This window comes from Schistocerca serialis, chromosome 4 (assembly GCF_023864345.2).
Source record: "Schistocerca serialis cubense isolate TAMUIC-IGC-003099 chromosome 4, iqSchSeri2.2, whole genome shotgun sequence".
In the NCBI taxonomy this organism is placed as follows: domain Eukaryota; kingdom Metazoa; phylum Arthropoda; class Insecta; order Orthoptera; family Acrididae; genus Schistocerca; species Schistocerca serialis.
In genome coordinates, this window is record NC_064641.1 from 771090854 (window position 1) to 771118286 (window position 27433).

Genomic DNA, 27433 nt, shown 5'->3' on the forward strand with positions numbered 1-27433 from the left:
TACCGGGCAATGGAAGCAGAAGCCTTAAAAATTAGCTTCATAGTAAATGAAAACAAAACAAAATATATGGTAATGTCACAATCTGAGGCCAGAAGAACCCCTAAAAACCTGAACATCAATGGGAAATGCTTCAATGGAGTGTCCTCTTTTAACTACTTGGGAGCCCTAATAACAAATGATAACAGTATTGGAAAGGCTATAAGGGAAAGAATACAAGCAGGAAACAGAGCTTACTTTGCAAATATGCAGCTTTTCAAAAGTAGCCTTGTTACAAGAAAAACTAAATTGCTAATATATAATTCCCTAGTCCGCTCAGTTATCACATACGGCTCAGAGGTATGGACGTTGACAGAACACGATAAAAATGCTCTAAGAAGCATTGAGCGGAAAATACTACGCAAAATCTATGGGACAGTAAGGGAGGAAGAAGGCTGGAGAATAAGCTACAATGCCGAATTACAAGAGTTAATACAAGGCAGGGACATAGTAAAATTTGTGGAATCACAGCGAATACGATGGTTAGGACACTTGGAGAGAATGGCAGAGGATAGAATTCCAAAGAAAATGATGAAAGGTATGATCCATTCAGTTAGGCGAAAAGGGAGACCTATAAGAAGATGAATCGCTGAGGTAATAATGGATATCAGCAATATGGGAGTCCGGGGGTGGAAAAGAGCAGCAAATAACCGAGTAGTGTGGAGGAAGATTGTTGAAGAAGCCAAGGCTCACCAAGGGCTGTAGAGCTACTGATGAAGAATCAATGGAGTGGCATCATGCAAATTCACCTAAGAAAAAAAAAATTCAAAGCCACAACTTCTGCTGGAAATGTTATGGCTACGGTGTTTTTCGATTCCGGACTCTTGCTCGTGGACATCATGCCAAGTGGAACCACCATAAATTCTGATGCATATGTGACGACACTGAAGAAACTTCAAGCTCGACTGAGTCGTGTTCGACCACATCGGCAAAAGCAGGATGTTTTGCAGTTGCACGACAATGAACAGCCACATGTCAGTCAAAAAACCATGAAACACGTATTATGTTCGAGTGTAATGGCTTTTTTTGAGACTGGAAATCTATTCTGTAGGAATCAGCATGGGTTTCGAAAAAGAGGATCGTGTGAAACCCAGCTCGCGATATTCTTCCACGAGACTCAGAGGGCCATACACACGGGTTCCCAGGTATATACTGTGTTTCGCAAGGCGTTCGATACAGTTCCCCACAGTCGTTTAATGAACAAAGTTCAATGGAGAGAAGTCTTCTGAAGTAAGAGTGATTTCAGGTGTGCCGCAGAGGAGTGTCGTAGGACCGTTGCTATTCACAATATGCATTAATGACCTTGTGGATGACATCGGAAGTTCACTGAGGCTTTTTGCGGATGATGCTGTGGTATATCGAGAGATTGTAACAATGGAAAATTGTACTGAAATGCGGGAGGATCTGCAGCGAATTGACGAATGGTGCAGGGAATGGCAATTGAATCTCAATGTAGACAAGTGTAATGTGCTGCAAATACACAGAAAGAAAGATCCCTTATCATTTAGCTACAATATAGCAGGTCAGCAACTGGATGCAGTTAATTCCATAAATTATCTGGGAATAGGCATTAGGAGTGATTTAAAATGGAATGATCATATAAAGTTGATCGTCGGCAAAGCAGATGCCAGACTGAGATTCATTGGAAGAATCTTAAGGAAATGCAATCCGAAAACAAAGGAAGTAGGTTACAGTACGCTTGTTCGCCCACTGCTTGAATACTGCTCAGCAGTGTGGGATCTGTATCAGATAGGGTTGATAGAAGAGATAGAGAAGATCCAGCGGAGAGCAGCGCGCTTCGTTACAGGATCATTTAGTAATCGCGAAAGCGTTACGGAGATGACAGATAAACTCCAGTGGAAGACTCTGGAGGAGAGACGCTCAGTAGCTCGGTACGGGCTTTTGTTGAAGTTTCGAGAACATACTTTCACCGACAAGTCAAACAGTAGATTGCTCCCTCCTACGTATATCTCGCGAAGAGACCTTGAGGATAAAATCAGAGAGATTAGAGCCCACACAGAGGCATAGCGACAATCCTTCTTTCCACGGACATTACGAGACTGGAATAGAAGGGAGAACCGATAGAGGTAGTTAAGGTACCCTCTGCCACACACCGTCAGGTGGCTTGCGGAGTATGGATGTAGATGTAGATGTAGAAGTGATCACAAAACTCGGATGGACAACACCGAACCGAAACACCCGCCTTACAGTCCTGACCTGGCTCCATGTGACTATCATCTCTTTGGGAAACTGAAAGGCTGTCTTCGTGGAACAAGGTTTGAAGATGATGACTCCCTTGTGCACGCTGCCGAACAGTGGCTCCAACAGGTTGGTCCAGAATTTTACTGTGCGGGTATACAGACGCCGGTTTCAAGATGGCGTAAGGCAGTTGGGAGGGATGGAAATTATGTGGAGAAATGAAAATATTGTTCCTAAAGGATGTATCTACACACTGTAAAACTTTCAAACATGTAGAATAAAAGGTGGATTTAAAAAAAAATGGTGTGCATTACTTTTGGAGTGACCCTCGTATTGTATCAGCCTATGGCAACGCGAAGAGAGTAGAGGTATCAACTAGCGCTGCAGGTGGTCAGACAACGAAACGCGTTCGAGTAAACCCACAGGGTTCTGCAGGTCAAACTAAGTGCGCTAGCACGAGTATCGGCTGCTGTGAGGCACTAACCTGGGTGGCTGGTGGCTCCTCAGTGGTGGTGGTGGTAGTGGCCCTGGAGGGTCCGCGGCGCCGAGAGGGAGCGCCAGTGGTGATGCTGGTCGCGGCAGGCGTCGTGACGCGGGGGGCGTCCGTGTCCGGCAGAGGGCAGTTCCAGCGCGGGGACCGCCCGAAGTCGATCAGCACGTTGTCTGCACACCAAAGAGATAACACAACACGTGGAGACGCTGTGGCACGCTATTCAGCGCTTCCTGTGCAACTACAGTAGAGCGTCGATTGTCCGAAGTAATTGGGGGACATGGGTGTCCGGAAAACTGGTTTGTTCGGATAATCGAACTGTACATGTTTATTTGCCAAAAAGAAGTACTGTACAGTAAATTTATTCATAAAAACAGGCATCTCTTTTAGTATTACAAAGTAACATACAAAGGCAACATCAGTAGGTTTATACAGGGTGTTACAAAAAGGTACGGCCAAACTTTCAGGAAACATTCCTCACACACAAAGAAAGAAAATATGTTATGTGGACATGTGTCCGGAAACGCTTACTTTCCATGTTAGAGCTCATTTTATTACTTCTCTTCAAATCACATTAATCATGGAATGGAAACACACAGCAACAGAACGTACCAGCGTGACTTCAAACACTTTGTTACAGGAAATGTTCAAAATGTCCTCCGTTAGCGAGGATACATGCATCCACCCTCCGTCGCATGGAATCCCTGATGCGCTGATGCAGCCTTGGAGAATGGCGTATTGTATCACAGCCGTCCACAATACGAGCACGAAGAGTCTCTACATTTGGTACTGGGGTTGCGTAAACAAGAGCTTTCAAATGCCGCCATAAATGAAAGTCAAGAGGGTTGATGTCAGAAGAGCGTGGAGGCCATGGAATTGGTCCGCCTCTACCAATCCATCGGTCACCGAATCTGTTGTCGAGAAGCGTACGAACACTTCGACTGAAATGTGCAGGAGCTCCATCGTGTATGAACCACATGTTGTGTCGTACTTGTAAAGGCACATGTTCTAGCAGCACAGGTAGAGTATCCCGTATGAAATCATGATAACGTGCTCCATTGAGCGTAGGTGGAAGAACATGGGGCCCAATCAAGACATCACCAACAATGCCTGCCCAAACGTTCACAGAAAATCTGTGTTGATGACGTGATTGCACAACTGCGTGCGGATTCTCGTCAGCCCACACATGTTGATTGTGAAAATTTACAATTTGATCACGTTGGAATGAAGCCTCATCCGTAAAGAGAACATTTGCACTGAAATGAGGATTGACACATTGTTGGATGAACCATCCGCAGAAGTGTACCCGAGAAGGCCAATCAGCTGCTGATAGTGTCTGCACACGCTGTACATGGTACGGAAACAACTGGTTCTCCCGTGGCACTCTCCATACAGTGACGTGGTTAACGTTACCTTGTACAGCAGCAATTTCTCTGATGCTGACATTGGGGTTATCGTCAACTGCACGAAGAATTGCCTCGTCCATTGCAGGTGTCCTCGTCGTTCTAGGTCTTCCCCAGTCGCGAGTCATAGGCTGGAATGTTCCGTGCTTCCTAAGACGCCGATCTATTGCTTCGAACGTCCTCCTGTCGGGACACCTTCGTTCTGGAAATCTGTCTCGATACAAACGTACCGCTCCACGGCTGTTGCCCCGTGCTAATCCATACATAAAATGGGCATCTGCCAACTCCGCATTTGTAAACATTGCATTGACTGCGAAACCACGTTCGCGATGAACACTAATCCGTTGATGCTACGTACTGATGTGCTTGATGCTAGTACTGTAGAGCAATGAGTCGCATAATGAGATTTTCATTCTGCAGCGGAGTGTGCGCTGATATGAAACTTCCTGGCAATTAAACTGTGTGCCCGACCGAGACTCGAGTCTCGGTCGGGCACACAGTTTAATCTGCCAGGAAGTTTCAATGAGTCGCATGTCAACACAAGCACCGAAGTCAACGTTACCTTCCTTCAATTGGGCCAAATGGCGGTGTATCGAGGAAGTACAATACATATTGACGAAACTAAAATGAGCTAAAACATGGCAATTAAGCGTTTCTGGACACATGTCCACATAACATCTTGTCGTTATTTGTGTGTGAGGGTTGTTTCCTGATAGTTTGGCCGTACCTTTTTGTAACACCCTGTTTATTAAACAAAAATATATACATATTACATACGCATTTTGCATGAACAATACACACAGTATACAAAATTAACGTTTAAAAAAATCCTTCATTTTGGTCTGTCTAAGCTACACACTTACGAGCAGCTAAGTTACGTACTTTTTTCATCACAGATATCTGAAACTGGTCACTTTCATCTTGGGCTTCAAACCATCGCAAGGCAGTATCTAAACAAGTGAATGCCTCAGAAGCTGTTGGTATACCTTCATCTTCGCTTTCTTGAGCACTGACTTATGAGTTGCTGGTGGCGTCATCTTTATCAGTGACGACGTTTACAATCTCACTGTCCTGCATGATTTGGTGTCCTGGATCTGCATCATCGATATTCATCCATTCATGAACGTCTTGTTCATCACATTCGTGGCAGTCTATTTCTTTTAGCATACCAAGAATATCATTCTGTTCGTCATTTTCAATCATGTAAGCTCACGAATCCCGTGTCTTGACTTGAAGCGTTTTAGCCAGCCCGTGCTCGCATTAAAGTTCGAAGGCCCTCCTAGTTTTTCGTTGAACTGCATTGCCTTCTCACACAGAATGGGACCTGAGATAGGTTATCCTTCCGATCTCTTTTGTGTAAACCACTTGTAAACAGCATCATCTAGATCTGTGTTAGTGGCGAGCTTCGTAGTTTTACGGCTTGTTGATCCATCAGTAGAATCAAGCATAGCTATAAAATTTGCTATGCACGTCTTTTGGTTTTTTATATCCGTAATTGTCGACTTCCTCACCTTGTACTCATTGGATAAAGTGGTTGCAGATTCAACTTCTTCTAACCTTTTAATAATCTCGTACTCGTCCCTCATAGAAAGGACAACACGTTTACGTTTAAGCATTTTGTATCATCAAGTTCACTTTTTCACGCAGCAGCACACGAGTGGTCGTAACGGAGAACAGAAGGTGACTGTTTGCACCGTGAGAAGCTCTTCTTGGGGGCGCGAAATCCTTCAAACAGCGCGGAGCGGCACGCCTTAACTCTAAGCTGGAGCAGCTGTTGCTGTGAACAGCTTTGATACTGCCGCAACTTCTACTGCCAGTGCCAAGCCGACAGAAGTGTGCTGATTGTTGTAACACAGCGACAGGCGGCTTGGCCTGTCAGCAGCGCCTTGTGAAGGCCCCATTAGAAGCAATGTTCCGCCAGCAGTGGCCCAGTGCGGCGACTACTGTGGGAAACTTGGTTTGGGAGTGAGGGGGATGATGAATTGTATGCTGTGAGAGTAACAGGTGCGAGCGAGTACACAGTTCGGTTAAGCGGTCGTTCGGTTGACCGATGTTCGGATAATCGACGCTCTACTGTACTATCCGCCATGTTTTATGTGGTCAGTATCCAGTTGCTGACAAGTCTTCCGAGCTGTAAGGCCACCATCCAAGAAACAGCCAAAAGAATTTGCACTCCGGAACACCTGAACGACGAATTAAAACATCTGAATCAGCCTTTCGAGAAGAATGACTATTCAAGCAAAGGCGTAAATAGGGGTTTGTGAGCAAATAACTTTAGGAAAAACTACAGCAATAAAATAAGTTTCCTTTAATTTACGTCTATGGCCACAAACTTTTTGTTAACCGATTACCGGTTTCGGTCTATAGTGGCCATCATCAGATCTGCAGCAAAAAATGGTAAAAAATATAAATACACTCGTAGGTAGTCTACAGATTAAAAACAATAAATAGACCATGATGAAAAGTACTACTGACATTTATGCATTTGTGCGCTATAAGTATGAAGAGGCATACCTGTTTAATAAAAACAAAGTCCTAATGTACTGCAGCCACAGTGGCATCGTCAAATGTTAAATGAAGCATCAGTACCAGCATCGTCAAATATATGTAAATAACATCATATGCACGAGTCATGTCGTCAGTAGCACTACTGTTCAAAACAAGCTGCCGTACAGTGGCCACAAGATGTTTGTGTTGTAAGTTCACCAGATGTCGCTAATGTCGGCATACACTAGTTTTCAATAATTAATTGAACAGCGAAAATAAAGGGGGTACAACAGTTGAAGTTTATAATGAGCTTATAACGTATAAAAGGCATTACAGTAGAAAAAGCAATGAAATAGAACACGACAAAAGTAAGATTGTCAAAAAGAGGAAAAGTTAAGAGACAGTAGTTGACATATGCTTTAGTGCCAATATTCTAGATAATGACATAAGTAATAAACACCTTTGATAGCGCACAGGATAATATTAAAAACCATAAAAAAATCGCTAAAGAAGCCACAATGAAAGAAAACATAGTGCTGCACATAATCAGCGCCCTCTGTTATCGCTAACGCCAGAATACCGCATTGGCGGGAAGTGGCTGGAGATACGTGACCGCCAGAGGGCCCCTCGTACCCTGCGGCTCTCCGTTGCAAGAAAAGAATGATAAAATTCCGTAACGGTGCATGACCCACATTATCTAATTAATGCAGCCTATGAAATGAACAGAGAAAGAACAAGAAAATGTGTGATCATAGACGTAAATTAAAGAAACTTATTGTATTACGAGTCACTGTTTTATTCGCAACAATGTCGCAGCTTGTGACAGCAATAAAACACAGCGATGGAAGAACATTTTTTCTCTCACCTTTGTCAAAGAAGTAACTGATCGGTTTGGCAAGATTTTGCAGAAACATGACATCAGACCGGGTTTAGACCAAGTAAATGTGTGAAGCACTCCGTTCTTAAAGGACAAACGCCCTACTCTGGTAGCAAGTGCAGTAGATAAGATTCCGTGTACTTATGGAAAGTTCTGCATTGGAACTACCAAGAGAAGCGTGAATACAGAACTGAAAGAACATAAAAACCTTTGCCGACTAGGGAATACAGAATAATCTGCTATAGCAGAGCATGCTCTTCAGTCAGGAAATCATGAATTGAAATTTTTCGAAACCAAAATTTTATCTACTCTGTCAAACTACTATCCACGACTATACAGAGAATCCATCGAAACATATAAGCACAGTGATGATACTAACAGGAAAGAAGAAGCCTTGGATCTCAATGATTTGTAGACAATGACTCTGTAGAATCGACAGATAAGTTTTTATCTTTGACAGGCCATAATCGATAGTTAACTTTTTATCTCTGACAAAGAGTATCTCTGCTGATCACGAGTAAACTCGACGACTCCCATTTTACACAGTATTTGTGGCACGTCAGTCGGCAAGACTCATCATCATGCTAAGCACCTCCAAAGATGGACGCTCTGGACGAAACGTCAGGAACCGAAACGTTTTTTTCGACCACGGCCATACAGCGCGGAAGACTCATCAGCAACTATGATACCCGGTCGCTAAAGCCTTCACTGTGTAATCATTATACAATTATTCTGAAAGCTAGAGAGTTTGTGTACGGTTTTGTAAGCTACGCAACTACTGAATTTATTTTCAGAATTGTGTCTCTTGTGTGCTTACTGTATATATGCGCGCACATATCTCGAAAATAGATTGAAGATTGGTGTACTGTAAGGATTACAGCTATATTTACTACAGTGTCGTCTTGGTGAGTCAGTAATTTTCGAAGCACACTGATCGCAAAACGTAACTGAAAACGTTTTCGATTTCAGTGATTGCCTGTTTAGTTAATGTGGAAACGGAACGTAGCAATGCTTATTGTAGTGTGAATGCGAAACAAGCAAAACTGTGAACGCTACGGACTGCATCAGTTTAGGCTTTGTTTGGGAAGGGCTGTAAGACAACAAAGTTCGACTTATACTGTTATTATTTCCAAGCGACATTTTCTGTTTTCCAACTGAATAGCTTGTGTTCATATTTGACCCATGGACAGTTTTATTTTGTAACGAAGCGGGTTCTCTATGCATAGCTCCTATGCTCGACTCATACAGACCATAGCAGCAAAATTAACACAAAAATAAACAGAAAAGCCATTACCGAAGCCTTACAGTATATGTTCTGTAACTGTTTTGAGTACATTGATTTATTTATTTAGTTCTGTAACAAAGCTTCTTGCATCGAAGTTCTCCTTGCCAAGTACCTTAAGACATATGATATTTCCAGAATTTCGTGACGATGGAGAATCTTGACAAAGACTTGCATGATACTTTGTATGATTTCCAATACGTCAGAAGTATAAGATCGCAAATCTTTGTTGTGATTAAATACTTAGTGGATGGATGGAAGCTAATGTGAATTACGTCTTTTTTGTGTGAGTGCTACAATGTCATTGTTTCAGTTTTTGATAGTTCCAATAGGCATTGGCCAATAACAGTTTCTGTTGTTTTCTGGAAATTTTAAATGGACTGTACTTTCACATTAGAAACTATTAATTATACAAAGAAAGGCCCGTCATTTCGTGTGAGCAGATAATTTTTTGTTTGAAATGGTAACTTCAAGTTTTATGAAAAACAAATAGGGCTAATTACTCTATGAAACAATCTTCGTATCATTTTATTCGTGGCTAGTCATTTTGCAAAGTTTGGAACTATGTAATGACCAGATGCTAAACTAATTCAGGAGAGAGGTAGTTTAGATGGGTAGTGTTTCTTTCTTTCTTTCGCTACCGCCTTCTCCCGCATTGTGCGCAGGGTCGGCAGGGTTAAGTACGGATTTGGCACGGTTAATTTTAAGGGGTGGCTGGATGCCCTTCCTGCCGCCACCCCATACCCCCCAGTACGGAATTAGTGTACCCCACCTGTCTGAGTCTAGTGTAAATCGTGAAATAGTGTGAATGTGTTTCAGATGTCTGCGAGTCGTGTAACTGAGGCGGGACGTGGGGACCATCCCGGTATTCACCTAGGAGGATGTGGAAAACCGCCAAAAAACCACATCCAGGCTGGCCGGCACACCGCCGGGCGGAGTCGATCCGGGACCGGCGCGCCTACCCGAGTTCAGGAAGCAGCGCGTTAGCGCTCTCGGCTATCCTGGCGGGTCTAGTTTAGCTAGGTAGTGTCTCAAGTATTAATTTCATAATCTTACGATCATCCAACAACGTCGTTGTACATTAAACTGGCCAGACGGGCTACCGTCTTGTACCTTACGTCTTTTCATGGTGCAAGATACCCGCCAGGTGCCCTCTATTCCCAACGGGCGCCATCCAGCCGCAGCAATAGCCATCTGGCTTAATGACCATTGTCCAGGGTCCCTCTGCTGCCAGACGGACGGGCACCTGCTCTTCGGTATACGTAGGGAGGTATCCGCTCGGGCATCTATAAAGCGCTCCATATGCAGTCTGGGGCCACCACCTTACAGGTGAGTGATGATCCCCCACATGGGCTGGCTACCATGTTGGGTGGCGGCCAACCTTCCTCGCATGATCCGCACTTTCGTAAAAAAAAGTAATTTGAAAGGGTAACGGTCAAACCCAGATGTGGGGTCCGAAGAACATAAGTTAACCGCCCGCAAGCTAGGTTGTCAACAGGCAATTTGTCCTAGAGACTGAGAGAAGCATAGGAAAGCATAAAACAATGCAACGGCTTGGGCCCTATGTTCGCCATTCACGTGCTCACATAAAAAGGCTGTGAATCCATTCCTCTTGCTGCTCTCTTGCATTTGTCCTTCCTGTCATCACTAGTTCTGCAGCTGTAGCACTATTGCCTACTGTCTGTGCTATCTGACGGTATGTTGCTTCTCTGCCCCTTATGCCAATGATTCAACCTTTCTCAAGGTACGAAAAAAAGCGATAAGCTGCACATGCACCGTCTCTGGACATGCTGTGTTGCGATCTCCACCGGAAAAGTTCCAGTACCGTTTGACATACGTAATACATGTCATGTGCTCACACCATTCATCATCTACATCTACATCAGTACTCCATAAGCCATCTGACGGCGTGTGGCGGAGTGTACTTCTCGTACCACCAACTGATGTTCCCTTCCCTTTTCTACTCGCGAATGGTGCGAGACAAGAATGAAATGAGTTACATTTCTTCCTTTTAATCTCAGTCAGGCCACTGCTTCTCCTACTATTTGTTTCATGTGGTCATTCCATTTAAAGCCGCTCTGGGTAGTTACTACTAGTTGTATTGTATTGTATGTTAACCAGGGACCTAGAAACGACGGAGAGGCTCCGTCCCCGCCTCAGCCGCAGTGGTCCACAACCCCACGACGACTACCGCAGTCCACTGTACCCCTCCGCCGCCCCACACCGAACCCAGGGTTATTCTGCGGTTCGGCCCCCGGTGTACCCCCCACCCTCCCCCGCCAGGGAACATCTCACATCAGACGAGTGTAATCCCTATGTTTGCGTGGTAGAGTAATGGTTGTGTAAGCGTACGCGAAGAAATTGTTTGTGCAGCAATCGCCGACATAGTGTAACTGAAGCGGAATAAGGGGAACTAGCCCGCATTCGCCGAGGCAGATGGAAAACAGCCTAAAAACCATCCACAGACTGGCCGATTCACCGGACCTCGACACAAATCCGCCGGGCGGATTCGTGCCGGGGACCAGGCGCTCCTTCCCGCCCGGAATACTACTAGTTACTCTACGTGAGATAATGTTTCCAACGATTTGTCATCGGTAGTGTAGTAGTACGGATAGTGGATTTCTTTTCCTATGTATCCGGAATGTGTTACGTTTGTTGACGTCAAGTGTGGAACGCCAGAACCTTCATCATACATCAGTCCTCTGCAGGCCATTCTGCAAATCGATACTGTCTTCTGCCGTTGCAACTTTCTGACAGGCAGTCGCATCATCTGCGAACAGTCTTAAAGAGCTTTGGAATCTTTCTATTAGATCATTTATATACCTCGTAAACAGTAACGAGCCGACCGCGGTGGCCACGCGGTTCTAGGCGCTGCAGTCTGGAACCGCGCGACTGCTAAGGTCGCAGGTTCGAATCCTGCCTCGGGCATGGATGTGTGTGATGTCCTTAGGTTAGTTAGGTTTAAGTAGTTCTAAGTTCTAGGGGACTGATGACCTCAGATGTTAAGTCCCATAGTGCTCAGAGCCATTAGAACCATTTGAAACAGTAACGGTTTTATCACGTCCTCTAAGGGTGCTCCGGAAATTACCTTTACGTCTGCCAATTTTGCTCCATTAAGAGCGACGTGTTGAGTTGTGTCTGCAAAGAAGTCTTGAATCCAATCGCAAATCTGGTCCGATATTCGGCATGCTCGTATTTGTTTTTCCTTAACGACGGTGCGGGACGGTGTCAAATACGTTCATGAAGTCAAGGATTAGGGCATCAACCTGAGCAACGTTGTTTATAGTGCTCTAGATCTGTCTCATAGAAGAACAGAGCGTGTTGTGTTTCGCAGGATCTTTGTGTGCGGAATCCGTGCTCATTTTTACAGAGGAGATTTTCGTTCTTCAGAAACACCATAATCGTCTGGTATAAAACATGTTATATAGTTCTACATTAGATTGTCGTCAACGAAATAGGCCTACAATTATTTGGATCTATCCCACAACCCTTCTTGAAAACGGGTATGACGTGCACTTTTTTCCAGTCGCTAGGCATCCGTCGTTGCTCCAGCGAACTAGATTAAAGTGTTGCTAGAAGGGGAACAAGTTCTTTCGCATGATAGTTGTAGAATCTTATAGGTATCTCATCTGGTCCTGATGCCTTTCCACTAGTAAGCGATTATAGCTGCTTTTCTATTCCACGATCAACTATCTCAACTTTGAGGTTGCCGCGACGGATTAGCCGAGCGGTCTATGACGCTGCAGTCATGGACTGTGCGGCTGGTCCCGGCGGAGGTTCGAGTCCTCCCTCGGGCATGGGTGTGTGTGTGTTTGTCCTTAGTATAATTTAGGTTAAGTAGTCTGTATGCTTAGGGACTGATGACCTTAGCAGTTAAGTCCCATACGATTTCACTCACATTTGAACATTTTTTTTAACTTTGACGTTCTTATGATGACTGGAAATTGGGACCGTTTTAGGGTCTTCCACTGTGAAACTATTGAAGAACATCGAAATCAGTATTTCCGTCTTTTTCTCTGTTGTCTTCCGTTTCGACACCAGTGTGGTCACTGAGTGACTGAATAGATGATTCCGAACCGCTTACTGATTTTATGCAAGACCAAAACCTGATACGATTTTTAGTCAGATAGTTTGACAAAATTTTAGTATCAGAGTCACTAAATGCTTGTTCCATTGCTCTGCCTTCGCTCATTTTATCTGTTAGTATGGTTTTTGTTTGAGATTAAAGTACCAGCAAGAAGTATGTGTAAGGTTGACATATTAATCAACATATTCTACAGTAATTTAGGTACTGCAGCATCAGTTTGATAGCATTGGTCGAGGAGATAATGGTGTGGTGTGCATACTGTAAGACCTTCAGTACACACACCATCAGATTAATTGACTTGTCGCTCTAACGAAGTAGGCGAGTGTCAGCAATATCTCTCGTGGTCTTATCGTGGCTTGTTTAACTTCTGCCGTTAGGTCAGACGATAGAAATGCTGCTTGCACGCTTTGAGTAGCAGATTGACGGTGACCAGCTTTAAACAGAACTTGATTAATTTTCACACACATTTATTAAAATTTTAACAAGCATAAAAATTACTTAACTTGGTTCTGGATGCTATTTACAATTGAAAATCTGAAGTTCCTTTGGTATTGGTACGTTAATCTTATTCTCACATATATCTCTGATACTTGACAAAAGTGTCTATACATTTACCTTCATGCCTATGTACAGGAATATGGTAATCTTATTAGGGGCAGACTGAAACTTGACTATAGACTGGTACAGACTGGTGCAGACAAATGCAGACTCACTACTCGGAGATTTGTACACTCATTATAATACCTCGCGCATTCATGTATCACTGCGCGAGTGTGATCCGCGAGGAGAAAAGGTTCTACGTAAGCAGCAATCTCATTGGCTGCGTTACATATTAATACGTGGATCAGCGGAAGCAGAATTTGGTCCGTCTCTACGGCAGCGCCATCTCGTAGTGCGGAGACGGACGAGCACTGCGCCTGCGCTGTTGTGCTTAGCGGGGCGCGCTCTAGTTGGAAAGTTGTGTACGCGCTGACTACGCGGAACTATGTACACAACAAATGGTTTAACACTTTTAATTTCTGCCAGTGTAATTGAAACTCGCTAACCTACATTGAGCTCTACACGTTCTGCATTGACCTATAGAGAGAGACTTTGTATTTCTTTTCTGTGATTTTTCTTTTTTTTTTTTTTACTTGGGCCTCTATGGTAGGGGGAAGTACGAGAGCATGCGACTTACGCTTGTTGAAAGTGTGGTGGAAGGAGACCTCTCGGCGATCGTTGAGCGGTCCGACGGCCCAGATGACGGCCTGGCTCTGGTTGGTCAGCACGGGCAGGTCCAGCTCGTCGCGGGCGCGCAGGTGGCGCTGGAACGTCACGATGGAGTAACCGTTCACCAGCGCCGCGTTCAGAGGCAGCACGGTGTTAGTACCCTCCTGTGAACACCACGATCGCAGTCAGCGGTTGACTCTGTAGACAAGTTTCTGCAGCCAAAGCCGTTTCTATTGAGTAAAAGCAGGGCCATGCTTCTAGAAGCTTCGAGGGATGACAGAGCACATCAAAGCAAACTGCTGTTAATATGACTGTGTGAGACATAATGATGGCCATCAAACGTGCACGATGTCATCACAAGTATCCATACACCCTATGTATTGCGGAATTCTCCAGTAGAGGTCACGACAGGCGTACCTGCCATTATACACTGAAGTGCCAAAGTAACTGGTACAGGCACGCATATTCAAATACAGAGAGATGTTAACAGGCAGAATAAGGCGCTGCGGTCGGCAACGCCTATATAAGACTACAAGTGTCTGGCGCAGTTGTTAGACTGCTTACTGCTGCTGCAATGGCAGGTTATAAAGACTTAATTGAGTTTGAACGTGGTGTTACAGCCAGTGAATGAGCGATGGGACACAGCATCACTGAGGTAGCGATGAAGTGGGGATCTTCACGTACGACCATTTCATGAGTGTACTGTAAATATCAGGAATCCGGTAAAATATCAAATCTCTGACATCACTGTGGCCGGTAAAGCGTCCTGCAAGAACGGGAAAAAATGGCTCTGAGCACTATGGGACTTAAATTCTGAGGTCACCAGTCCCCCAGAACTTAGAATTACTTAAACCTAATTAACCTAAGGACATCACACACATCCATGCCCGAGGCAGGATTCGAACCTGCGACCGTAGCGGTCACGCGGTTCCAGACTGTAGCGCCTAGAACGGCTCGGCCACTCCGGCCGGCAAGAACGGGAAAGTTTGTAAATTTGTGGTAAGGTCTTAAGGAATCAAACTGCTAAGGTCATCGGTCCCTAAGCTTACACACTACTTAATCTAACTTAAATTAACTTACGCTAAGGACGACACACACCCATGCCCGAGGGAGGACTCGAACGTCCGACGGGGGAAGCCGCGATGACAATAGCAAGATGCCTTACACCACTCGGTTACCCCGCGCGGCAAAGAACGGGATCAATGACGACTGAAGAGAATCGTTCATCGTGACAGAAGTGTAGCCTTTCCGCGAATTGCTGCAGATTTCAATGCTGGGCCATCAACAAGTGTCAGCTTCCGAACCATTCAACGAAATATCATCGATATGGAGTTTCGAAGCCGAAGGCCCAGTCGTGTACCCTTGATGAGTGCACAACACAAAGCTTTAGCCTTGTCTGAGCCCGTCGACGCCGGTATTGGACTGTTGATGACTGGAAACTGGTTACCTGGTCTTGTTTTAAATTGTATCGAGCGGATGGACGTGTATGGGTGTAGAGACAACCTCATTAATCCATGGACCCTGCATGCCAGTATGGGATTGTTCAAGCTGGTGGAGACCGTGAAATGGTGTGGGGTATGTGCAGTTGGAGTGATATGGGACCCCTGATACGTCTAGACACGATTCTGACTGGTGACACGTACGTAAGCATTCTGTCTGATCACCTGCATCCATTCATGTCCATTATGGATTCCGACAGACTTGGGCAATTCCAGCAGGTCAATGTGATAACCTTTGCTTCCAGAATTGCTACAGAGTGGCTCCAGGAACACTCTTCCGAGTTTAAACATCCGCTGGTCACCAACCTCCCCAGACATGAACATTATTGAGCATAACTGGAATGCTTTGCAACGTGCTGTTCAGAAGAAATCTCCAGCCCCCTCGTACTCTTACGGATTTATGGACTGCCCTGCAGGATTCATGGTGTCAGTTTCCTCCAGCACTACTTCATACATTGGTCGAGTCCATGCCAGGTCGTGTTGCGACACTTCTGCGTGCTGGCTGGGGCCCAATACGATTCTAGGCAGGTGTACCAGTTTCTTTGGTTCTTCATTGTATGACTGTATGAGGCATAATGACGATCAACAACCGTGCACAATCTCATCAGAAGTATCCGAACACCCCTATATATTGCGGAATTCACCAGTAGACGTCACGACAGCCGTAACTGCCATAATAAAAGAAGGGAGTATTGTGTTCTCAGTAATGAAGCAGTAACAGCCTAAAGGATCGGCTAGGAAAACACATTGTCTTCGAATGTGTCGCAAGAGTAACATATCCACCATGGACATTTCAACCCCTTTAATGCTGCCCAAGTCGACTGTTGTTGATCTGATGTTGAAGTGAAAACTTGAAGAAACAAGCACAGCTGAACTAAGAGCATGCAGATCTCATATAATAACGGACTCAAAACGTTGAGCATTGCAGAAGATGACTGTAAAAAATAGCACGAAATCATCAGAAGGAATCACTCCTGACGGGGGGAAACTAGCCGTCGTACTCCCCTAACAGTTAGTGGTAAGATGGCCCAGTGGATGGACCGTCAAATACTGAACACAGGCGAGTATGAAAACAGGAAGAAGGTGTACTGAACTGTGAAAAAGAAGCAAAATAGGAACAACGAACGGTCCAAGCTCAAGATGTGCAACATCGAGGAAACTGCAAGAGCCACAGCGTCATGGTTGTGTGGTCACTGTGTTGGACTGTGCAAGGGGAGATCCTCTTCAAATCTCCCTCGCACCCCATTATTATTTTTTTCTTTCTTCACAGGATTATGAACTGTCAGTTCGGTCACTGACGTGTCTGTTAGCTGCATTCAAATCTGTGTCTGTGTCGTGGAGTAACGTCCCTTGGCAACAACGAATTGTAAGGAAGGGACATCCGGACGTTTGTACCTCTTATTTGTTCTGCACAAGTACCACATGTTATGAGTTGAGTGCTCCGTTTTGAAAGTGATGGCTCTTGAATTCCTTTGTTGCAACACAGTACAAGCCCGTTTATTTGTTGTTTTCATTTCTGTCAGAGGTCTATGCGGCATCTCGCCTCTTCTTGCTATTCATCACATTTACTTGCGGTGGTAATCTATAATTGCCACATGTGTCGTGTCTATAACCACTGTATTGAATATCAGTTGCCAAGACTACAGAAGAAGAACAGACACATCAGTAACTGGACCGACAGTTCATAATTTTGTGAAAAAATGGGGCACGAGGGGAGATTTGCACACGGATCTTCTACTTTGCTGTCCCACACCGTGACCACACAACCACGAAAACGTGGCTCTTCCAATTCTCTCGATGTTGCATTTCTTGAGCTTGGGCCGTTCACTGTTTCTATTTTGAGTCTTTTTTCACAGTTCAGTACACCTTCATTATGTTTTCATGCTTGATCTGTGTTCGGTTTTCGCTGGGCCATCTTACCACAAAACGTGTTACCAGCGGTCCACCTAGCCCAATGACTGCGCGTAGGGAATTAAAGAGCAGTATAGTCGAGCAGCTTCTCTTAAACCACACATTCCTGTAGTCACTGCTAAGCGACGATTGAGGTGGCGTAGACGGCAGCGCCACTGGGCGATGGACATACGGAAACGAGTGACTTGTAGTGATGATTCATGCTGTACCCTGTGGCAGTCAGTTCGAAGGGTTCGGGTGTGGTGAATCTCTGGAGAGCATTGGCCTGAAGTGCCAACACTGAAATAGGAGGAGGTGGTGTTACGTTATGGGGATGTTTCTCGTGTTAGCGTGTGGTCCCCTTATTGTGCTTAATATAACGGTAAATGTGGGAGGACATGAACACATTTTACAACATTGTAACATTGTGTACTGCGAGCATGTACAGCAGCCGTAGAGTTCGGGAACGATTTATTTCATTTTATTTTACAAGTCTAGTTCCGTAGGACCAAATTGAGGAGCAAAGCTCCAAGGCCGTGGAACGTGTCAGTACATGAAATTACAACATAAAAGTCCAAGAAGGTTATATGATTCCTTGTGGAAGTGTTTATTTAATTCGCCAGCAATGCTCAGAAAATGATTGTTACATACTGTTAATATCTCTGATTTATCAGTAACAGAAATATTTTTACTACTAACTTACTTTATATCGTCGACCTTGTGCTCCTGACAAGACACTTCCTTTTAGAACTGATAATATGGTTTTAATTTCATCCTGTGAATTAGCTATTCTATTTGCGTACCACATACTCTTTGCCTTCCTAATAACATTTTTAAGCACCTTACGATACTGTTTAAAATGGGCTACCGTAGCTTGATTGTGACTACTTTAATATTTTTATATAATTCTTACTTCGTTCTACACGATATCCTTATCCCATTTAGCCGGCCGAAGTGGCCGTGCGGTTAAAGGCGCTGCAGTCTGGAACCGCAAGACCGCTACGGTCGCAGGTTCGAATCCTGCCTCGGGCATGGTTGTGTGTGATGTCCTTAGGTTAGTTAGGTTTAACTAGTTCTAAGTTCTAGGGGACTAATGACCTCAGCAGTTGAGTCCCATAGTGCTCAGAGCCATTTGAACCATTTGAACCTTATCCCATCAGACAGCCACCCAGGCTGCCTTTTACTGTTAGTACTCTGTTTAGAACGTTCTAATGGAAACAAACTTTCAAAGAGCATGAGAAATGAGTTAAGGGAAGCATTTGTCGTGTATGTTATCGGCACTTTAAACATCCTGCCACTCTTGCTGCTTGACTAGGTTTTAACAACTCTCTATTGCCTTTGGATTAGCTTTTCTAAATAGTTTCTAATTATCTATAACATTTGCCTGAGTACAAAAATTTTTAGTGTTAAAATATATGCCTCATGGTCTGAAACGCCATTCACCCTTTTACTAACAAAACGCCCATCTAGTAAAGAAGAACGAATAAAAATATTTTCTATAGCTGTGCCTCTGTTCCCCTGCACCCTGGTTGGAAAAAACACAGTGCATCAGATCATATGAGTTTAGGAGATCTTTCAACATCCTTTTTCTTGCACGGTCACATACAAAATTAATATTGAAGTCACCAAGTATAAGTAGTTTTTGGTACTTCCTATAAAGTGAACCAAGGACCCTCTCTAGCTTGAGCAGAAATGCTCAGAAGTCAGAGTCAGGGAACCTATAAACAACAACAATTAGAAGTTTGGTTTCACTAAATTCAACTGCCCCTGCATAACATTCAAATACCTGTTCAGTACAATGCCGTGATAAGTCTATGGTCTCAAACCGAGTACTGTTTTTTACGCACATTGCCACTCCCCCCCCCCCCCCCCAAGGAACTCTTTAAAAAACAGCCAGCTAATCTGTATCTTGGTAAAGGAAACCCCTGAATTGTCAAATTATTTAAGTGGTGCTACGGTAAACCAATAATGTCAAGAGTCAAGAAATTCACAAACTTTAATATCTCTTATATTTTGATGAAATATGCTAATTCCTTCTCTACTTGGATACCTGACCTCCTCTGAAGCTGAAACCCTTCTTAGAAGACTTCCATTAAGCAGGGATACTGTTCCGGCGTAACGACAAGCGCCGGCACGACGATGAAGAACGGAAGAGCAGAGAGGGCTGAGAGACGACTTCGGCCAATAGTACGCTGACTAGGACGACACCACGACAGGAGCGGCATCTACACGAAGAGAATATAAGCGCCGCACCGGCTAGCCGACGCCGGATTGGAAGACTAGCCGTCATACTAACGCTACAGCAGTTACTTATGCACTGAACTGTTTTGCTTGCGTTGAAATTGTACATACCAAAGGACACTGATTGTTTGCATGTTGCCATTTGCTTGCGACACACCTTTGTGAATGGTTCAAATGGCTCTATGGAACCTAACATCTGAGGTCATCAGTCCCCTAGACTTAGAACTACATAAACCTAACTAACCTAAGGACACCACACACACCCATGCCCGAGACCCACTGGCTCCACCCCCCCCCCCTCCTTCCCGCCCTCCTACCTCTCTCTTTGACCTGGAGGCAGCCCCTCCTTCCCCCTCCCCCTCCCCCCCCCCCTCCTTCATCAGTGTGAGTGCTTCGCCGAAGATCGTCGCCAGTGTTTTCCGTGCGTCAGTGTCTCTCCGTTTGTGTATAGTGTCTTCGTCAGTGTTTTTACTACGTTCGTGTCTCCACCTGGACGTCTTCATCTATTTTCAACTGGTGCCACCCTTCATTACAGCGTCTTCCGTCGAACTACTTCTGATTTCTTGTGCAGTGTTCATCATGTGTTTACCATGCTTTTTTAATGGTTTCTATGCCTTCCGTGTATTTATGTTGTGCCTTTTGGCCGAAGAGCGGCGTATGTAGGCCGCTGCCGGCCAGCCTCAGCTGAGGCATGAAATCACAATAAAGGAATAAAAAGCCCTAGGCAGGATTCGAATCTGCGATCGTAGCAGCAGCACGGTGCCGGACTGAAGCGCCTAGAACCGCTCGGCCACAGCGGCCAGCACCTTTGTGAAAACGCATAGTTAAGTATTGTCAATTTAACTTACTGTAATAAACTCCATTAGTATGATTTGCTTGGAATTGTTGTCTAGCGATCTGAGAAACAGCTTCCTAGGCACCCTATATTAGACGAGTGGGCAGGATATTACAGATACCTATCAGCTGATAATTGTTTGTACCAGCATCAGCACCTTGTCATAAAATAGCATCTGTGAGACAATGATCTGCGTACAGCAACATTTCTGAAATGGACTGACCTACCAAAGCTCCCCATCTGAGCCCAATGGAACACATGAGAGGTAAGTTACAGCGTCGACTTCAGACTCTAACTTCCATTATCCATAACTTCTCTTCTTACGTCTCTTGAAGAAGAATATCTCCACAGACATTCAGACACCTCATTTAAAACGTCCCCAGCAGAGTTAAAGCTGTCATGTAGGTGAAGGATGGATTCAGCCCATATTAATGGCCATTAAAAGATGTTCGGATACTTTTGATCAAATAGTGCATAATCCACAGCAAGCAGGTCAGAAGAATTCCTACGGGAGATAAAGCGAGTAGGGAAATAGTCCTTCCCCTCGCTCCCCGCGCAGTCCGAAAAATACTGCGTTACGAGCAAACTTAATTTCCAGCCATGTTGTGTTTCGTTATTTGCCGTTTATGGTCTCAGAGTTTCTTTAATTTTTTACGTACAGCACCAGTGCCAAAGGGGGAAATTCTAGTGAAACATGCGTACAGTCATCATATTCGCATTATAAACAAGAATCGGACGAGAAAGCCCTACCACTGTGTTAACGAAAGAGCTGACTCTTCATGCATTAGCCTCAGATATAAAATACACACAAATAAAGAATTTGACCGATATTACTTCTGAAGCATTTGAACGGTGAGAAGATGAGAAGATTATATATATTTACGTTCCTAGAACCTCTTCATGCCAGTCACATCACTTTGATGTACAGTAATTCAATTCATGAAAATCTCTTTAGAATGGTATGTAGTCTGTACGCACGCATCAGGCTATTAGTAACTATATTACTGCAGCGCGCAATCTTTTCAACTGCTACAAGATAATTTTTGAGTAGTGCGTTCTGATGTGCAGCATCTATATAAAATTTGTATAGACTCAAAAGAAATGTATTTGTAGCGAAAATATCGAATGCTATGAGGATAAAATAACATTTCATTACTAGTTTAATGGCATGTTATCATTATGAATAGGGGAAAAATATCCAAGACTGTGGAACATTAAACGTGTGGGACAGGAAAAAGACAGGTACCAAGTGAGTTCTTGAAGTCAGGAATAACCGGTCTGAGACAGATATCGAGGTGGAAGAGAAGTACATTTACAGAAACAAGCATACACTGACCAATGTGACAGACATCAACAGAGAAGAATACGGAAAATGAACTGAAAGTAACCAGAGAAGCAGGAAAAATGAGGAAGAACTCAGGTCGAGAAGAACGGATGGGATGAAAAGTTGTCGAAGGAGAAGAGGAAAACCCAGTCCGTGGAACGGCTACCCATGGTCCTACAGAGGCCGTAATGAAAGATAAAGAAACAGAAAAAGAACAAGAACAAGAAATTGCATAATACGTGCAGTGCATAGTGAACATAGCAGATTTCAGCAAGATGTACCAGTAGTATAAAATATGTATTTGCTACCATTGGAAATTGGTTCGAGGACTCATGTACAGAAACGTAGGTAAAGGAAAAAGTTAATATTATTAGGTGGCGTATCAAAAAGAATGATTCAAATAGACAAGACTTTTTACTACGAAAATAAGTTTTCTTGTAATAATTGTGTAATGTTAATGTAGCATGTAGTTCACGTTAAGACCAATAATTTTTTTGTGTCTGGAATAGTATTGTCCTTTACCTGATTTTATACTCACGTTTGTTCATGGAAACAAAGCACAATTTTCATATCTTGTCATGAATGCGGTGTTAGCCATTTTGTATTAAAGAAAATATTAAAACATATAAGAATGCAATCAATGCCTTTCAGTACTTTCGGTACAGATAGCTTTGTTCCATTACTATCAAAGTATCAATACAACTACCGATACAGAATATTGTTTTGAGTACGATATAGGACTCTCCCTGTATGTGGGTGTTAGCAGCAGTTACTGAGCATAGGTTTGAGAGCTGAAAAAGGGGCAACGTTAAAGATTGTCCTAATTGTAAAGGGACTTCGACAGGTGAAAAACTTGTGGATCATTTGCTAAAATGACGCCATAAGAGAATATATGATAAACTGCAGCGAATGCAGTTATATTGGAGGATGACATCTCCAGAATATGAACACAATTCTGATTTGAATTACTGACGCTTAAAGCGCAAGTGGCCATACTTCAATTTCGAGCAGTCATTTAGTTTTCTTATATTCATTCATATTTTCTGTCTTTTTTCCAAACGTTTCCGGTTTTTTGTGTAATCCTATATTGTCACATGATCTGTAAAGAAGTTTTAAAGTTGGAGAAGTGATCTTACGAAATACAGAGGCAGACAATAAATTACTGAGACTGCTGGAATCGTAGAATACTACTTAATTCTGCTTATTTACTCTGTGTGTGGTTGTGGTAGTATTATCATAAGCTCAAATCAACATTGAACGAAAACAAGATTACAAAAAAATGGCTCTGAGCACTATGGGACTCAACTGCTGAGGTCATAAGTCCCCTAGAACTTAGAACAACTTAAACCTAACTAACCTAAGGACAACACACACATCCATGCCCGAGGCAGGATTCGAACCTGCGACCGTAGCGGTCGCGCGGTTCCAGACTGTAGCGCCAGAACCGCTCGGCCACCAGCGGCCGGCAACAAGATTACAGAGCTCAGAACACCGTCTCTCACTTACATTCATACGTATTCTCCTATCGTGTCAGCAGTTTCAGATACAATGTCGAAGAAAACGATAAAGACGTAAAATAAATTTGTTTGGATCACCTTAAAATCCCTATAAGTCTACTTATTTACTACAGCCGAAACAAAAAATGACTGCAGCATGTAATAAATAAGACAACGCAATTAATGATTGCCGTTGAAACGTAAATATGATCCTGCAGATTTGTCTGTGTGCACACACATTTTGAAGGGCTCTGAGAAATTACCTTTTACACTATTACTGAGCAGCTATCTAACGGTTGCTTCGTCCTTACTTGCAGAGTCTAGAGTGATAAAAGTGTAGAAAATGTAAGGCAGAGATTGTATACAACAGAGTTCGCTGCGGAATTACTTCCTCCTGCGCTGTGATAACAAATGAATGTTCAGATCCAATAAGCTATTCGTGTTCTTCTAGTTGTGGTTCTGCGCTTTGTTTTATTAAATATGTGATAATTTTATCGCCGTTCTTTTTATGTAATGTTTGCGCTGCAGAAGTTTACCGCAGAACGAGGTAAGTTAAAATTCCAGAACATTTTATACGCTGCTGTACTGTAAATGAACCTTCGATTACCTCTGACAAATTACTCTTACTCTCTTTCGATTCGTTTTAACAACCAGTAATTGAAGCATCCCAAAAGAGTCGAAAATTTTCTTACTTTTTAATTACAGCACATATGAGCCTTGAGTAAATTATTTTTATACACATTCGCATACAAACGTAAGGCACTGAGTTAGGTGGCTCAGTGGTTAGCACACTGGACGGTGGTTCAAACCCGCTTCAGGCCATTTTGATTTAAGTTTTCCATGATTTTCCTAAATCGCCTCAGGCAAATGTCGGGATATTCCCTTTGAAAGGGCACGACCGACTTTCTTCCCCATCCTTCCCTAATCCGATGGGACCGATGGATGTGCTGTTTGGTCCCCCTCCCCTAAATCAATCAACCAACCAAATGTAAGGCACAAAGTATGGGGAACGTGACTTCGTCATTAACGATGCGAAACTACAGTACGTTTTTAAGACGCTAACCATATCCTGAACGTTTTCTTTTATGCTACACAGTAATCTCAGCTGCAGTTGTTTGTATCATGAAATCAGATGAATAGGTCGATGTTACATTCTGTAATCTGAGGACACGTAAACTATACTGCAACGAAAGTGTTGATCGTCACCGAAGCGTGGTGGTTAGCTGTTGGCTAAAACCGAAGAAGTCGATGGATCGATTCTCGATAATCACTTCGGTTTTTCTGTTGGGGAAAGGTGCGGAACTGGATCCTCTCAACCTCGCGATGTCAGATAATAAGATGCCGCTCGCATACATTACTAACAACCTGCTGAAGTAGGATCGAATTCAAAAGATAGTGCTAATTTAGGGGCCACAGGACGCTCATTTCCTTTTATCGAAAGATTGAGAAAGAAAGTTTGAAGTTTTTGGGCTATTAATGATAGTTCCTGTCAACAGAATGAAGCGGTGGATAACATGTAGATAGTGAACCAGATTATGAAACCTTAACTATTTTCAGTGGACTAATGTTAAACACCTATCTGTAAGTCATGTTGTTATAAAATGATTATATCGGAATATATTATAGGGGGCAAAATTTAAGAATTAGTCACTGTGCTGTTGCTTGTACGTGTTTCAGTAGCGACTTTGACAATGGTCATAGTGAGGTATTATGGGAACGCAAAGGTGTTCGTACCCAGGGGGAAAATACCAGATAGACGACGTGTTTCCAAGCGATGAAGTGAAGGCACTCTATCACCTTTTGTAATGAAATATGTTAGAAATCAAATGCGGTCAAGAACCCGAGGTGGCCCCTGCGTAACTATAAAATCAGGTTGCAAGGCGACGGAAACTGGCGCAAACTTCCCATGATTAACTGAATTACAATCACAGGAAGTGCACTGTCCATGGATAAATGTAGTGATCAATCTGCGTCAGTTTCTGTGGAACTGTTGAACTCGTTTGTTTACGAAGAGGTTATTTCGCCTATGTTCTTATACCCTAATGCTCCCAAAACATTGGGTTACACTACACACTGCAAGAAAAGTCAAACGGCAACGAAAACTCCGAACAGTAGCGGAAGCTCAGTTTCGACGCTAAAATTCTGCAGTACAAAAAAGTGTTCATCCTGGTACTGACCTTAGTGAATCCGTCTGAATATTTTCAACTCTAATTCTTTTGTATGTGATAGTGTTTACAGTGCCAATGGGATCCGAAATTACTTTTGAGCGGTTTTCTCTAATGCGTCACGAACTAGCCTACATAACGTTTTACAACACATATGACCCAATGATAAATTTTGTGTGTTGACAATCATATCACATATATATATATATATATATATATATATATATATATATATATATATATATATATATATATATGTGTGTGTGTGTGTGTGATATGATTGTCGAGCGAACAATACACACAACTGCTGGTAATTTACTGTACATATAGTATTCTCAAATTTCTTCATTCACTGACATATTTAAGCGACTTCTATCAACGGTTTTCGAGAGCTCTTGAAGGTACTAAATGCCTACAGTAACATAAAAAGTATGAAAGTCAGAAGCGGTATTTTTGATAAAAGCATAAAACGTCGGCACGGTTCAGATTCAACGCTGCTGCTGCGTAAACATCAGACAACAATTTGGAAAATGAGTTTCCTTTATTTTTAGTATTTGTTCATGACTAGTGCCACACATCAACAAGCGTCTTCTACTGCTGTACCTAGGAGGTATCGAATGCTGTAAAAGAAACGCAGAGAAACTCATTTGAAACCATAGTTGTTTTAGAATCTCGATAAATATAGGTAATAATGATTACTAGAGCCCGGATTATATGCATCATAAACACCTTAAAATATGCATGTAAATATACGTGAAAATTGCTTAAAAATGCATGAAAAGTGTCGAAATATGCGAGATCAAATAATAAAACAAATATGGCATTTACTGCATGCAACCTGTGCATATCAATTACGAGGAAGAGCGCCGACCACGCGAAAAATCGGTACATTTAGTACGCTGATAACATTTCCTGAATACTTTCTGGCAGAGCTTAGAAAGGGGGCCTTTGTGGGACTGTTTTCTAAAAATTTGCAAAATGGGGACGTATACTGTGTTTCAAGAACTGTTCCTTCTTTGCTATTGTTGGCGGTAACAAGCAGATGCGATCTGAGTGAGTCGCACCGAAACAATCGATATCTGCAGTACCAAATTCGAGATATATCGCAAGCGGAGGGGCATGCCCAAAAACTCTGTAATATTTTATTTAAAAATCAACATACAGCCATGAATTTGATGGAATAGCATTAATGTTTAATTACTACTATGGGATCAAAACACCATTTACAATTTATTTTCCATTTTCCTACTACTGTAAGCATAAATGACAAATGGGAAGAGGAATTCTGCCTTATGTAAGACACCTTTTTTCTGTTTTGTTTCACCTAGACATGTTTCAGCACATTTTGTGCTGTCTTCAGTGGGTTACTTTCTAACTGTAAATTGTTGTTTCATATTTACATTTAGCGAAACTTTTGGTACATAATGTTTACAATTGTGAATGAATAATTGTTGTAAAATATTATACATCATTTGTTCATAGTTCACAGATGAGATAATTGTTAACGACCTGACGCACTATGTGTTGTTTATAACATTATGTCAAAGTTCTGGTAATAACAAATTGGCAAAAAGAGTGGATGTATGCATTAGTTTACATATCTTACATGATACTATTGGACATTTATTTTGGTAGCTATTTTGATAAACAATCTACAATTTCTCATCTCGAAAACAGCAAAACGTAATTTTTATTTTTCTGTTTATTATGCTTTTACAAACGGAAATGAATATATATCACATTTTTGTGTTTAATTTACGGTTTTGATATTGTGTTGCTTTCTCATCTGTTGTAGGCGAAGTGAATAGGCAGATTTCGTGACCTGTGGTCGCTTGACGCTGCACTTTCTCCGATTTTTCAAAACATAGGCAGAGTTTTCGCCGGCATTATGTGTTGTTGTGGATGTCTAGTGT

The 27433-nt window shown here is 42.9% G+C and overlaps 1 protein-coding gene across 1 annotated transcript in view; it reads right to left on the bottom strand.

Moving 5' to 3' along the window:
* The window catches only part of LOC126473332 (protein Skeletor, isoforms D/E-like), a 337232-nt gene that overhangs the window by 66335 nt on the left and 243464 nt on the right, over positions 1-27433 (bottom strand). Inside the window, exons 9-10 of the mRNA XM_050100317.1 lie at positions 14039-14234; positions 2720-2898 (exon numbers count right to left, since the gene is read on the bottom strand). Coding sequence (XP_049956274.1) covers positions 2720-2898; positions 14039-14234 — 375 coding nt within the window. The remainder of the gene's footprint in view (positions 1-2719; positions 2899-14038; positions 14235-27433) is intronic.